This window comes from Microtus ochrogaster, chromosome 2 (genome assembly GCF_000317375.1).
Source record: "Microtus ochrogaster isolate Prairie Vole_2 chromosome 2, MicOch1.0, whole genome shotgun sequence".
Taxonomy (NCBI): domain Eukaryota; kingdom Metazoa; phylum Chordata; class Mammalia; order Rodentia; family Cricetidae; genus Microtus; species Microtus ochrogaster.
Genome location: NC_022010.1, coordinates 32,234,423 through 32,250,017, shown reverse-complemented (window position 1 = coordinate 32,250,017; position 15,595 = coordinate 32,234,423). Strand labels below are relative to the sequence as shown.

General features: G+C 49.2%; 1 protein-coding gene across 3 annotated transcripts in view; it reads left to right on the top strand.

Moving 5' to 3' along the window:
* Window positions 1-15,595, top strand: part of Dgkg (diacylglycerol kinase gamma) — a 211,389-nt gene that overhangs the window by 99,254 nt on the left and 96,540 nt on the right. For 2 of the 3 annotated variants that reach the window (XM_005344741.2, XM_026785221.1), the window contains 8 exons: window positions 486-603; window positions 2,088-2,176; window positions 4,697-4,813; window positions 5,733-5,825; window positions 7,400-7,459; window positions 9,852-9,931; window positions 11,211-11,285; window positions 13,640-13,725. In XM_005344741.2, coding sequence (XP_005344798.1) covers window positions 486-603; window positions 2,088-2,176; window positions 4,697-4,813; window positions 5,733-5,825; window positions 7,400-7,459; window positions 9,852-9,931; window positions 11,211-11,285; window positions 13,640-13,725 — 718 coding nt within the window. The remainder of the gene's footprint in view (window positions 1-485; window positions 604-2,087; window positions 2,177-4,696; window positions 4,814-5,732; window positions 5,826-7,399; window positions 7,460-9,851; window positions 9,932-11,210; window positions 11,286-13,639; window positions 13,726-15,595) is intronic. The other variant, XM_013351586.2, reaches the window with a different exon arrangement.

Below are 15,595 nucleotides of genomic sequence, written 5' to 3'. Positions count from 1 at the left end.
ATAGATACATACATACATAGATAATACATACATAAATAGATAATACATACATACATAGATGATAGATAGATAGATGATAGATAGATAGATAGATAGATAGATAGATAGTAGATAGACAGACAGACAGACAGACAGACAGACAGATAGATAGATAGATAGATAGATATACAAGTCAATAGGCAGATAAATAGGCAGATAGATAGGCAGGCAGGCAGACACACCAAGCTGCTCTTCCATTTATCCCTCAGGAATCCAGGTCTGAGAGGGTTTATTTAGCTCCTCTCCCACCTCCATTCAGATATTCTCTTCTTTTGTGTATGCTAATTTTAGAAAACGCACACTAAGAATTTGTTAACGACTGCGAAACTTCTCTTCCAAGTTTGAGAAGAGAACATTACTGAGAGAAAAGGAAGTACCAGCTTGAGGCAGCCTCTGATTTCCGGGTGGGGTACCAGCTCCACAGCTCACTGCCATTACCTCTGTAGGGCTCCATGGGGGACGGAAGGCATGCCTGGACCCTGAAGCATTTCAAGAAGCCCACGTACTGCAACTTCTGCCACATCATGCTGATGGGTGTCCGGAAGCAAGGCCTGAGCTGCATTTGTGAGTAACCGTCCTCCAGGTCTTTGCCCGTGGGCTCTGTCCGCTTGGCACACAGTTAGTTGGTCCATTCCTGGGACAGTTTAGGCATTTGTTTCCCAGATGGTGGGATCACCCCTCATGTTTCCACAGCAAGGCCTCTGTGCCCTGCTTTGGGTCTAGCTGAGTCAAATGGACAAGATGTTTGCTGCGGCTGGAGTCCCGGACCACTGGTCTCCTAGGAAAAAGTATTAGAGTTCTGACACAAGTTAAAAGCATCTCATGCTAACTGCAGTTGTGTTTCTAGCCAACGTTCATTTCATGTGTGCTTAGGGGTGCTTTCTAATTAGTTGAGAACACACTCTATATTCTAGAAGTGCAATGAAAAATGAAATTGTATGTTTACTTCATTTTCTAATCCATTTAGTAAAACTGGAAGGAAGGCAGAAACATAAGCACAAATGAGCAATTAGATCCGGACTAAGAAGGTGAACACAGAAACAGAGGGAAGGGGAGAGGAAGAGGCAATTTGGGAAAATGGGGAAAGAGCAAGAGGAGATGCAACAAAAGCCAGAAGCTTCAGGGGGGCAGCAAATGTGGGTGCACTGAGCCCTGCTAGCCACCTCGTGGCCAGATAGCAGACACCAACCGGACTCCAGGGAGTGGGCAGGGTGAAGAACAGGTCTGCCTGCTCTGCATCAGCTTATCAACATGTTCTCATTCCTGCTAAGTGTGAGACCTCTGCTCCTTTGCTGTTTGCATAATCACAGTTACAGTGACAGTGACAAAATGTGGAATTGCCTAATCTGATCCTGCACGTGGTGCCTCACACAAATGTCCCACTTCACACTGCAAAGTCCCTTCCCAGAAAGAGAAAAGGAAGCCACTGTGGGCACATCGACAGAGGAGTCTGAAGTTCTTTCTTTCTTTTCTTTTCTTTATTTCTTTTTCTTTGTTGTTGTTGTTATCACTTTTTGTTGTTGTTTTTTGTTTGTTTGTTTTTTTATAGCAACGGGGTTTCTCTGTGTAGTCCTGGCTGCCCTGGAACTCACTCTGTAGACCCAGGCTGGCCTTGAACTCACAGAAATCCACCTGCCTCTCCTTCCCAAGTACTGGGATTGAAGGCATGCGCCACCACCGCCCAGTCCATCCTGGGCAAAACAGTTACTCAAGGTGCTGTGGTGTCCAATAGCGTCCATCAGCCCAGTGACCATGGTCTTTCTGTCACTCATTGTTGGCATCCTGACATACAATGGCATCTGCTTCTCACTGCTCCTTCTGACGTCACTTTGCCTCATGGAGAAAGTGGGAGTGTCAGGGAAGAAGCGCTCAGAGAACACTAGCAGTGTTAGAGTTCTGCTAGGCCAGGCCAACTCCATGTGTCACTTTTCCTCACTGACCGTCACCCAGAAGGAGAAACAAGCCTTCACTGAAGTGTGTGCACCAGGGAGGGGGCTGGATCTTCCCTTGGCGGCGTTCATAAGCACAGTCCTTTCTCTTTTTTCCAGACTGTAAATACACTGTCCACCAACGCTGTGTGTCCAAAAACATTCCTGGATGTGTGAAAACATACTCAAAAGCCAAAAGGAGTGGCGAGGTTGGTGACACCTATTGGCTCATCCTACTGCATGCTGCCTCGGGGACAACATGGCCATCATCACAGATGCAGGAAGGGGCTCTGAGAGATTTCTCTAGTTCCTTCTCTGTTTCAAGGACCACCCCTAAGCCATCCCACTCATTCATCAATCCATTCAGCATCTCCCTGAGGCCCACTGCATGCCAGGCGCTGTACCAGGGCATCCGCGGGTTCTGAGAAGTGGTATCCAGTCCGCTCAAATGCTGCCCAGATTACGGAGGATAGACAGGCATGTGCGAATAGTGCAAATACATAGTCGTGAGGGCGTGTGCTCTCATAATAGGGCCGTGTGGAGTGTGCAGCTGAGGCTCAAAAGAAAAAGCTCCTCAAAGGAGGTGCTGCTGGCTTTGTTCATGGAACCAGGAGAGCTTCGCAGGGCACGGAAGAGGGCCAAGCAATTCTATCAGAAGGGGGCTCCTGTGTACAGACATGGAGACGCGTGTGACTGAGGCTTGGACTTGGTTAGAGGTTAGAAATGGCTGGGTCAGATGATTACAGGGGAGAACAAGGAGCCTCATAAGGTGATGAGGCCCGATGTGATAAGGGTTTGGGAGATCAGCTCCAGAATTAGAAAACAGTGGAGGGTCGGGGAGACACTTCAGACATGAAGAGATGGTGAATTTGTTAATTATGTGACTCTTTCTGAGGCTGGTGTAGGAGAGAAGCCAGGGGGAAGAGCGTTCTTCCAGCAGTTACAGCAGAAGAGGTGCTGCCCCAAGGCTAGAGCCCGGCTGGCTCTGCTTACATCCACCCTTTCAGGACTGGTTGTGTCTGAGTGCCCCGACAGACTTCAAGGGAAGGAAGGAGTTTGCCAGGCAGCTGAGAGTCGCAGCCCCAGGACTTAGGCGTGTGGGTGCAGAGGAGGAGAGGGCAGGCTGCGGCGATGGCTCCCAGCGCTCCTCTGGCTGTTGGGTGGTGCCATTTGCTGAGTCTGGAATTAGATCGCCCTTAAACCCAGGGGAAGATTATCCGCATTGCTGCAGAGGGTCGATGTAGTTGAAGAATGTGAGTCAGGAGATGGTGACAAGGTGGGAGGCTCACAGCGCCCCCCCACCCCAGAAGACCTCCGGGGAGTTCACGCCTCAGACCTCAGAGGGCTCCTCAGACCTCAGACTCCTCATATGCATGCCCCATAGCATGACCCTCGTCCCCTCCCCGACACCGCTCATACACACCCCTCCATGTCCATGCCTGGCTCCCATCAGAACACACAGTGGGCCTCCTATGCTCGGGCCTTTGCCCGTACTCTAGTCATCCGACCCAGAGAACAGGGTGACTCTCCTGAGGGGCCAGCAGAGCACACCACAGCCTTGTGAGCCTGTAGGGACACCTCAAATCTCCCACCACTTCTTCCGACCCCAGACAGGCTGGAAAAAAAAAACAACATGGTACGCGGACAACAACCCTGGGGCTTAAGTCAAAAGACCCAGCTCGTGGGTCTCTATGGGTCCCTACTCACCAGCCTTAGAACCCGAGGGCAGTCACTTACCTCCGTAAAGCCTCAACGTGTCCCTCTGCAAAACGGAAACAACCATCTCAGGGCATATTCAGTGTGACCGCGTAGATGACAAATTCACCAAGTGACTGCTTTGTACCCTCAGCGAGGCCGCTGGAGGTGAGAAGCCACAAGCCAAGTGTGACACCTCTTTTGGAACAATAAATTATAGCGAAAATATTCTGGGTGAATAGTATCGCACAACTGCTAAGTAATTGAAAACATTTAGTCTTGTTTAATGCAAATAGGGATAATATCATGTAGATATTTTGCATGTTTCTAATGTTACATAGGATAGGCTCGCAGGGCACGTTAATGCATGCGAATTTAAATCACAAGGGGACATTTAAGTCAAATATCTGGGGCCCAACCCCAGAGACTCATTTATTTGGAGTGTGGGCGGGGCACTAGGCCTTCTGGAGAATCCCCAGGTGATTGTGATGGGCAGCTTTGGCTGAGAAGAGAATACCGGGGAAGATTTGCAAATGTGCTGGCTCATTGCATCCTCCCCAATCCCAGAGGTACCCCATGCTGGTGTCAAAAGAGGGGGGATCCAAACTCAGAGAAGTTCCGAAACTGGCCAAAAGGCACCCAGGTGTTAGGTGAAAATATGCGACTCCGGAAGACTGGTTCCGCACTCCAGCCCTCTGACTACCGCCCACCCCACCACCACCTCCCGCGCGCGCACCACACTGACTCCCAGAAAGGGTCCCTCATGAGGACAGGGCTCGCCAGTGAATTTGGCAAGGCAGAGGAATGGCAGGCGGGAAGCTTGCCTGGGTGAGAGTTAGTAAAAGCGGAGAAGGATTTTAATCTTCTGTGCTTAGCACGGTGGCCAGGCAGCGAGGAACTCTGCATCCAAAGAAGCTTCCACTACTGAGGAAACAGGGCCCTCTGGGCTCCTCGCGCCTCCCAGTTCTTGGTACCCTGGGCCCAGGGGCGTGGTTCCACTGCCTTCCCTGGTATCCTTCCCTTCCCTCCCACAGGTGATGCAGCACGCGTGGGTGGAAGGGAACTCCTCCGTCAAGTGTGACCGGTGCCACAAAAGTATCAAGTGCTACCAGAGTGTCACCGCGCGGCACTGCGTGTGGTGCCGGATGACGGTGGGTCGGTGCCCAGGGCGGCCCTACTTCTTTTCAGTATGGGATTGGCTCGAGCTGTAGCCCGGGGCAGTGAACATCCCTGCAGAGGGCAAGTCTAGAGAGAAAGCGGAGAGGGTCCCAGAACCCCCACCCCCCACCCCAATTTGAGGTTCTCAGCCTCCGATGACTCCTCAAGTTGCCCAGAGAGAGGGCTATTTAAGAAGTTGGTCACCCTATTGCCTACATGACTAGCTGCTGGGAAGAGCAGGCTAGCTTGTGAGTTCTCCTCCACCTGAGGCTGGGGTCCCCACAGTCTGGAACAGGGATTAGATACTGGAAAGCTCACTCTCCACATCTTAGCGTTAAAACTTGGCTCAAAGGCACATTCCTCTCAGCAGCGCGCCCTGCTGCGCCCAGGGGCCTGGCCATGCTGCTAACATGCTCATGCCAGCGTCCACAGCTTTCTAAACATGACAAGTGCCACCTAGGCTGCCCAGCCTGCCTCCCAGCGCTAATTCTGGGCAGTGTCTTGTGGCCCCTGGCTAAATATCAGCCCTAAAGAGGAGGCTCCCCCAAGCCAGACAAAGGGACTCACACAATGCGATGGTTCAGTTGTCTCTATACGCCAGCCTCCTACGGTTTTATTCCCAGAGGCAGGCCTCCTTCAGAGTGTCTAAACCAGAAATCCAGGGGCATGGGTGCAGAATCCACACAGAGGGCCACACTTGGAGGGTAGCTCTTGATCTCATTTCTATGACCCTGGCAGACATACCACGTGTTCACACACATAACCAACAGTCCTGTTAAATCCAAAGTTGGCAGTGCTCCAAGACGTAGGGGCACTAGGCAGCTCTCTTCCCCAGAAAACCTCCGCACCCACCTTCCTGATGTTTCTTTTTTCATTTCCGCTCACCCTTGTCTCCATTTTTTCTTTCTCCAGTTTCACCGCAGATGTGAATTTTCGGCGGTGTGTGATGGTGGGGAGCTCAAAGACCACATTCTGCTGCCTACTGCCATATACCCCATCACCCAAGTAAGTGATCCTCCCCACACCAGGGCTCTGGCTTTTCTAGGTTCAGGGGTCAGAGACAGGCGACACCCACAACTTCACCTGCCTCCATGTTTCCCCACCAGTTCTAAGGGCAAGTCTAGAGAAAAGGCAGAGAGGGTCCCAGAGCCCCACTGTTGGCCAGCCTACTGCCTACATGACCAGCCTCTGGGAATGTAAGCTCCAAGGGCTTATGCTTTGGTGAAGGTTGAAAAGAAGCCAATGTTGCCCCAGGCGGATTGGGCGAGAACACAGATGCTGCAGCTTCCAACGGCTGCTTCCACGTGTTCGGAGCATCCCTTCTGAGCATCTTTCAGGCAGAGCCCAGCTCAAGGGACCACCTGGCCCAGGCCGGGTTGCTTGGCCTCCTTCCTCCCTGGATCTCCTCTCTCAAGGGCTCCTACCCAAGTGTCTCAGACGTATTTGGAAACAAATGAAGATGAAGTGAGCTCCCTTTGCTCCCACCTGGAACCTTTTTTGCCTCCTGACTCCCGCACCTCCATCTTCAAACTATCTCCACTGAGTCTCTCTTCTCACCCCTGCCTGGAACAAATACTTTTTTTTTTTCTCTCATTTAAAATCCTTTAAGAAAATCACCACTCTGTAAGTCCATTTTGTCAGTTTCCATTAACTTAGACATATACCAACTCCATATCCCCAAAACTCGCCTCCTGTGGAGAAATGCAAGCATTTACTCCACCAACAGACAAGGACACCGCTCCTCACAGCACGGGTGCCTAGGTGCAAAAGCAGAGATGCTCAAAGATATAAAGCTAAACAAGCAATAGCACAAAAGTTTGATGTGTGGGGCTGGAGAGCCAGCTCGGCCAATAAGAGCACAAGCTGCTTTTCCAGCGGTCTTGAGTTCAAGTCCCAGAACCCACATGGTGGCTCACAACCATCTATAAAGGGATCTGATGCCCTCTTCTGGCCTGCAGGCATGCATACACACAGAGCACTCATACACATAAATAAATAAATAAAATTTTAAAAAAGTTAGGTGCAGACATGCTTCATGATTCTCTTGATAAAACTCTTGAAGATCAGGTAAAACCAGGGTTGTCTGCAGAGACAGCAATCACATGCTTGCGTGCATGAATTCACACACACACACACACACACACACACACACACACAGACTATCACACCAGGCAGTCTGCTAGACAAATGTCATTAGAATAAACAATGAACTTTTAAACAAGAAAATAGAACAAGCAAAGTGAGGAACAGCAGCCACGCCATGGCGTCAAGTCCTGCTGAGCAGGGAAACCGAGAATACGGCCTGCTTTTAAAGCCCGCAGTCAACTAGATTTCTGCCTATTTCAGTCCCTACCATGCCCCAAGGTGACAGTCACCACAGGTGATGTAATCACAGGTTACAGTCATCACTGGGTCTGCAGAAGCCTAGAGAACCTTGTGGGGTATATTCGTTTCTGAGCGCCGAAGTTCCACTTTGAAAACCTCACCGCTTTCTACCTGTCCGAGTTCTTTCTTGCCATCTCTTGTAATGCTTTGATCTTTGTCCCTCTCAAAGGCTGTTTGTGTTCTCTCTCACACAGGACAGGCAAGGAGGGAAGTCCGACGGCAGCATGGCCTCCAAGGGTGAACTTGTAACACAGGTACCTCATGAATGGGCGGTCCAGCTACTTGTTCTAAGTGGGTCCAAAGTCTGGGGCAGGGAGAGGGGGGCTTGGGTTCTAAAGAAATGTGTCTCAGCATTTGCTTTTTATCCTATCAATTCTGTCACACGGGTGGACATTTACCTGGGCCTCTGAGGTTAACCTTTGACTGCCACACTAAGACAGTGGTGAGCAAGGCAATTGGCTGATACCTTTGATATTCTAATTGGCTTTGTGGCTTCTTTAAGATAAATTTTCATAAAACTACACCTTGCAAATCTTCTGAATAGTAACAAATGTGTGGGGTAAGATTGGACAGTGGGTCTTCTGTGGTTGCCCAGCTATCTCTAGAACACGGTCCATCAAAACAGTAAACCCAAAGGTTCTTGATCCTTAAGCGTGTGTTTAAGACCTCATTTTTCACTAAGCATCACCGATGAATATTTTTTGCATGCCCTCCATGAAGTTCTAAGGAATGCAGAGAAGGCACCCACCGAGGTACAAAAAAAAATGTCAGAACAGGAAATAGAAAGATGGGGTCTTATCCTAGGCCTGCGAGCTTCCATTTCCTTGTTTTAAGAGTCAGTTTACTGTGTCCCACAACTGCTTGCCTCCCACAGTGCTGTAAACTGAGACAATGGAGATCATCTGTTTTGAAATTACAAGATAAACTGAAATTGAAGATGCAAGATAAAATAATCAATAGACAGAAATGCTCTAGACACTCAAAGAGAAGTCTCTAGATGCCAAGAAAATAGTCTAGACACCACAGAGAAAGGAAGGGGTATAGATACCTAGAAAAGAACACTCTAGGCACTTAGAAGAGAATAAATACACACACATGCACACACACACACACACACACACACACACACAGAGGGCAAAAGACACAAGTTGTCCCACACTGGCATCAATTTGACTGGCAGGTCGCACTTTGAATGTCATCTCCCAGCTTAAGGGCTTACTCCCCTGGCTCCAAGACGCTTTTGAGTATCTCACAATTACCCTAGAAGACACCAGAATTCTTTGAAATCATAAACAACAATAATTGCAGTTTGCAAAACTGTCATATTGTGATAGATGGTTGTGAAGTTTAAAACTAACGATGCAGGCATTAAATATTAAACATGAGGCCAAGCGGTATCTGTGTGGGAATATCATTCAGCTGAATCCACAAAATTTTACTGAGAGCCCACTCCCGTGTCAGGCACCATGGTGCCCACGGCAGCTCCACTCTGCTCCTCATCGTTTCTGATCTACCTGACGGCTTGAGAGCTTACCCAGAAAATGAAAGACAAAAAAAAAAAAAAATGCAAAGAGTCGAATCTCAATGCTGTAGGGAATAGTACACATTGAACGCTGCAGCAACTTTAGTTGCAGCAGCTGAGAGCAATGTCACGTCACAGAGCCGATGACTCTGGAACCGAGTCCTGGGCTATTCTGGATTTCTTTAAGAGGGAGTATTTCAAGTCATGGGACAAGAGCAAATGAGGGCGAGCACATGCATAGTTAGACACACTCACTGGAGGCAGGCACAGGCTTCTGGGCCTATCACTGGGCGGGGGGACAGGAGACGTGAGGAGAGAGCAGAAGAAAGGGGAGAGGCTGAGAAGGGCTTGACGCCAGGCTTAGAGATTTGGATTTGATCCTGAGAGTAGTGGGGTGTCATTACAGGTGTTTTAAAGGGGGTGGCATGTTTGACGTGGTATCCCAGAAAGGAACTGGGGTGGGGGTGTTGAGCATTCAGCTGGGGGTAGGAAAAGCCTTAACAGCATAGGGACCGTAAAGACTGCAAGGAAAATTCTAAGAAAGAACTTGGCAGGCCAGATCTCCCCCTGGATGCCCAGTTGAGTAACCCCACCTTTAACAGGAGCAGGACAACAGGCATGAGGGTCAATTTTATGGGAAACACCGTCTGTCTGGGCATGTTGGTGTGGCACCAATGATAAGGCATCCACTAGATAGAAGTGTGAGCTTGGGAGGAAAATTGGGTCAGGCTTGTGGATTTGGAAGGTGCCAGGGCCGGAGTGCTCGTGGGCATCACCTCATTGGTGCAGGTGTGTGACGTGGGAACGCACCCTCTAGACTATTTCACTGTGACCCTCACCGATTCTAACCTTGTGCCATGGGCACAATGCCACACAACTGTATAATTTGAAGCTGGTGCTGTTGCCCCACCTCTGATCCCAACCTCCAGCGCTCACTGCTGTTAGCTCTCTTGAAAGTCTCTCAAGCTGGAGAGAGCTGTTTTTCTCCCTCAAAAAGCGCAGTCAGCAGACAAATAGCCCCCCTTCTCTCCTCCCTGCCTGGGCCTGCTTCCTGTCTACCCTCCAAAGTTTTCTCGACACCTACTACTGAATAATGCTCATTTCTTTTTCTTCTCATTTTTAAGTATAAGATCATCCCTAGTCCAGGAACTCACCCCCTGCTGGTCTTGGTGAACCCCAAAAGTGGAGGAAGACAAGGAGAAAGGTATGTCCTCTTTGTTTTCTTCAAAATAGAAAGACAGTTGGGCACAGTGTCACATACCTTTAATCCCAGTACTCAGGAGGAGTATTGGTCTAAGGAGGGAGGAGGCAGGCAGAGAGATCTCTGTGAGTTCGAGGCCAACATGGTCTTCAAATCGAGTTCCAGGGCAGCTGGGACTGTTACACTGATAAACCCTGTCTCAAAAAATAAAAACAATAACAAAATAGACACGTTAAAACAACCTGACCTGAACCCCTTGCTCCCCTCAACCCCAATAAAGAAGACTGCACTGTCAAGGAAACCTGGGCTCATGGCCACTTGCCACTTCATCACCAGGCCCAGGTGACTTAATTCCCCATGCCTCAGTTTCTCCCTCTATGACACAGATGGAAATGATATCACCTTTCACAGGGTAACCTTAAGGATTAGAATAGACCTAATGCTTACCCACGGACCCGCCACATGAGCCCCTGTGAATGCTGCCAGAGTCAAGTTCAGAGGGGCCTGGCTCTTCCTGTCCTGCTCCAAGTCTTTTCTTGGTTTTAAAAGACTTGGTGAGACTCACCTGATTAGGGCCTCCTAGCCTATCCTGAACTCCACCTTCCCAGTGAGGAAAATGCAGGGTTTGGGCGAAGCTGGAGTAAGCTCAGCAGAGCGGGAGGAGAAATGGGGGCCCACAGAACTGCTCTGCCTCCCAGGACTGCTCGGTCTGGGAAATGAGCAGGTGGAGGAAGAGAAGGAATCCAGGTTTAGAAAAATAACATTAGGTAGGGCTCAGGCAAGTACACTGAGGTCCCCACCCCGTCCAAGGGGCAAGATGCCTCCTGACCTAACTTAGCGATCCCACGCAGAGCCTGGAAACCAAGCCCAGACATAGTCGTTGCTCTCAGTTTCCGGTCCCACCCCCTTCAGCTTGTACTCTTCTGAAAAAGCTGGACCCTCTGCCTGGGGGCCCCTAGCGCCTCTAGACAGTCCACAAAGGGCAGACTCACCCTACCCCGACACAGAATATAAAGAGGTCTCTAACCGACTTGTTCACTGGGCTTCTCTGCCATGGCTGCTGCAATAAGCAATTCCTGGGGTGGGGCTGGAGTCAGACAGAGGGGTAGTTTGGGGCCTGAGGTAAGGACATGGGGATGCCAGGTGCACCGGGATATGGGGGTAGGCATGCAACATTTCCCCTCTTAGGCTTAAGCCCCACAGATGGGTGCAAAGGTATTTGTCCCCAGGTGACTTCTGCAGTACAATTTTCTTTCTCTGTTATTCCTTTTTTCTCCCATAGAATTCTCCGGAAATTCCACTACCTGCTCAACCCCAAACAAGTTTTCAACCTGGACAATGGTGGACCCACTCCAGGGTATGGACATCCGTCTTTTCTCAAGAAACACCCTCCTTCGTCACCTTTGAACTCTCGGGCTCTTGACCTTTTCTGCCTACCATCTGCTCTCCTTTCTTTTTTCGCACACCTTCGCCTGGCCTGGTTATTGTTTGGGAAGTGGTGTTGATGTTCGGGGGAGGGGGGAAGCTATGTGCTGGTCATTGGACCCGCAGGGCGGTCAGGCTGGTGGCCTATTTGATCTTTTTTGTACTTTTAATGCCATCTCTCTGCAGGCTGGCACAGTGACTCAAAGTCTGTCATGTGTCCTGTTATGGGAGCATTTTAGTCAAGGAAACCGTTCTTTCCCCCAAGCATCCAATTTTGCGGCGGTTACACGCCCCCTGACCCTTCTCCCACCTTCCTGTTCTCTAGCTGAAGGTGAGAAAGCGTGGTGAGAAGGCAGGAGGCAGGGCCTCTGTGACTTGACTGGAGGTCTGGTGGACAGAGCTTGCCCACTTTATGAGAAATTGTCACCTCAATGGGCTTGAAGGCGACTAACCCAGTCAGAGCTGGTGCCCTAGCGCCATCTGCTGGTCGGGACTACCACACCTCCTGACCCGCATTTCCACTCTAGATTCGGTGAGATTCCTCCCACCGGGCTGGAGTAAGGTGGCTATAAATGGAGCCTGTCCCTGTCTCTTGGTTGTCTGACACAGGGGTTATTTATAGAAGTGGAAGCACAAGACCCAGTTAAAAGGAGAAAGGCACGCAGGTACAAATTCACTATCTGGAAAACTTACTCAGAAGTCCGTCCGGCTCTTGGAGTTGCCTTTATGGCCACGTGTCTGCGGGTTACTGCTGGATAGCACCACCGAGGGCCAAACATCAAGAGTCTTTTAGGCCCCTCTCTCGGAGGGTATTTCAATGACACGGGTTTCTCGGCCTTTAATTCTTTTTCCTATGACTGACAAGCTTGAGGTCGACTTCAGGTCTGATGGGTCCAGAGTAAACTCAGTGTGCATGCTCATCTGTCCGCAGGTGGGTTGTCCAGATGAAGGGAGCCTCGGTTCAGAGTGCCCCATCTAAAGAGAGCAGGGTTCCGCAAGGGATATGAGAGAGGATCGCATTGTCATCTGTGCTAAGAGTCCCCCTCCCCGGGGTCTTCTCAGACCACCCAGCTGAGAAGAGAAAAATACAGGCCTTGGGATCCCTAAATTGCACCTCAAGGCATCCACAGGTCCCGTTTTCTCCAAAGCGGTACTTCTTGACTTTTTCTGCCAGGGACTCCTGTCACAATCTGTTGGACTAAGGACTCCATCCAGAATGATATTTTCTAATGCAGAATGTGAAATAATATGGTATTTCCAGGGAAACTAATTACGTGGAGAAGTAGTTAGCAAAACCTAAAAGACAAATTTGTGGCATGTTAATGAATATGGTCTGTCAACATATTAAACAGCAATATTCATAGTCTGGCTGAATAATGGCTGTGAACTGAAAGCCAAAAATGACAGAAAAGAGAGCATTCCACTTACAGCAAGGTTGTAATGGGACTGAAATAGCAACAATTGTGACATTCACTTTGACAAAGTCACAGGTGCTCTCAGAGCCTCTGGGGTCTGTCGCCTACATTCACAATCGAAAGACATGCTAAATTTCCATTAGAGATTAGGAAAGAGGTTACTGTGATGTGTTCTCGACACTACTCTGATTTCTGCCCACAGACCCGCTGGAGGTCAGCGGGGCCCCAAGCCCTGCTCTACAGGACGCAGGCTCCCAGGGAAAATGGGCCTCACCGAGGGCCCAGAGGGAAAGATGAAGATCCAGATAATTAATTGAGCACTTCTCTCTTAAAGAGGTGGTTATAAAGACAGCAGGCAGGAGAGCTGAGAGGAGTCAAAATATTACAGATTATCTATATCGCTGCCAAAATGTAAAAACTGAATTCCTCAAATTGTTGAGAAATTCTCAGAAATGATTCTTCATTTATACTGAATGTCTGATCAGATTTTCTTTGTATTAGGATGTTAGGGAGCACGCACGCGCACACACACACACACACACACACACACACACACACACAAATCACACCATTGATTTTTATCCATACTCAGTAGCTCTGCATAGGACATCCTGGATTCAGAATGCTAAGTGACTCTTCCAACCCCAAAAGAATCAAGAACTTTTCCTAATTCCAGGGAACACAGAGACTGACTCAGAAGAATCAAGTTATTAAGGTTGGAATGAAGCTCACCGATAGATAGTCTGCTTGACAGGCTGGAGCCCGGGGTTCAGTCCCCAGCACACATGCATGTGCACACACACAGACATACACACTATAAATGTTAGTCACAACCTACTAAGAAGACCACGATGGCCTTTCTTCTTTCCAGACTGAACTTTTTCCATGACACCCCAGACTTCCGTGTTCTTGCCTGTGGCGGAGATGGGACAGTTGGCTGGATTTTGGATTGCATTGGTAAGAATGGCCAGGAAGGCCTTTCTTTACTTATTATTATTGATAGTGGGTCAATTTAAAATCAGCAGAAAGCAATGAACTAAAGAAGGAATGGAGCCGTGTCTTGTCCATTCTGTGCCCCTTCTGTGCCCCTTTCGTGTATGGATGCTTGATTAGATATGGGGGGGGGGTGGTGCTGAAGAGTTTCATTGAAGGCTTTGTCTTTAAAAAAAAAAATCTGTCCCAGACAGAGCTGGGCAGTAACAGAACAAGACAGATTTGAAACAGAACTAGAGATCCAGATAGTCATGTGATGAGTGAAGGGCAGGGAGCTGAGCACAGGTCACAGTCCATGGCGAATCAGCTGGAAAGGAACACCTGGAGCACGTCCGGAAGTTGCAGCTCGGTGCAAGCAGAGACAGACCATGCTGGGCTGTGTCCCACCTGGAAAGGGCATGAGAGGGGGCTGGAGAGCTGGGAGCCTGAGTTCGAGCCTAGCCCTGCCTGGATTCAGAAAGTGATGGAGATTGTGAAATGTTGGGATCGGGTGTAGTCAAGACAGAACCCAAGCAGAACCCAGGCAAATTCTGCAGTAGAGAACAGAAAGACCAGAAAGCTGCCAACAGAGGCACCGGGATAGGCTAGCATCAAAGTCAGAGGGCCAGGAAGAAGCCATGAGCCCAGGGCGGCTTCACACCTCCTGTCTGTCATCACACAAATGCTGCCTTGAATCCCTATGAGCCAGATCCTCCTGTAGTCACTAGAGATGCCACCGATGTATAAAGAGGCGAAATTACTGTACTAACGGAGACTATTTCTAGAGGCAAGAACCAGGCAGCAAAGAAATGGGTGAAATGTATAGAGCATCAGAGGGTAGTAAAAATGTATAGAGCATCAGAGGGTAGTAAAAATGTATGAAGAGAGGAACAGAGGGAGTCAGGGATGGAGTGAGGTTGCAACCTAGGAACAGTCAAGGACGAGCTCACAGCATATGAAGTGATGCTGGAGAGTTGAGCTGTGTGGATGCCTAAGAGTATAGTCCAGACAAAAGAAGCAGCAAGGGCCAAGGCCCTAAGGCTGAAGGCAGACCAGTGTGACCAAGAGCAGGGGACACACAGGAAGCAGTACAGAGGGTGAAGCAGAGGCAATGAGGGTCTGGGTCACATGGGTAGGTAAAGCATTAGGTAGAGCATGGCTGTTAAAGTGGGAGAGCCCCAAGACATCAGGGGGTTAAGTGAAGAAGAAAGGTGGCGTGCTCAAAGATAGGAGCAGAAGCAAGGAGACCAGTTAGGAGCTCCAACAGCCACCCAAGAGAGAGTGGCCAGGGCTGAGCCACATGGAAACAGGAAGGCATGAGAAGTGTACAAGTCTGGATGTCTTTAGGGGGCAGGGACAACAGGGTCTGCTGGCACCTGGGACACGGTTGATAAAAGGATGAGAAACATCAAGATTGGCCAGACTAGACCCCAGGCAAGTCAGGCTGGGAAAGGGAGGCCTTCAGAGTAGGAGAGGAGAAGGAACATCAGCGAGCTGCTGCCCCCCCTATAGCCAGGCTTTGGTCCCCATGCCTACACGCACACCCCAGATATACACACACACACATACACACCCCAGATATATACATATACACACACTTCATACACATCACACACACAAACACACACCCCCCAGATATTTACATATACATACACACCAGATATATACATATACACACATCATACATACCACACACACACACCAGATATATATATACACACACATACACACACACTAGATATATACATACACATCACACACACAAACACACATGAGATATATACATACACACGCGTCATACACATCACACACAAACACACACAAGATATATACATACACACACATCATACACATC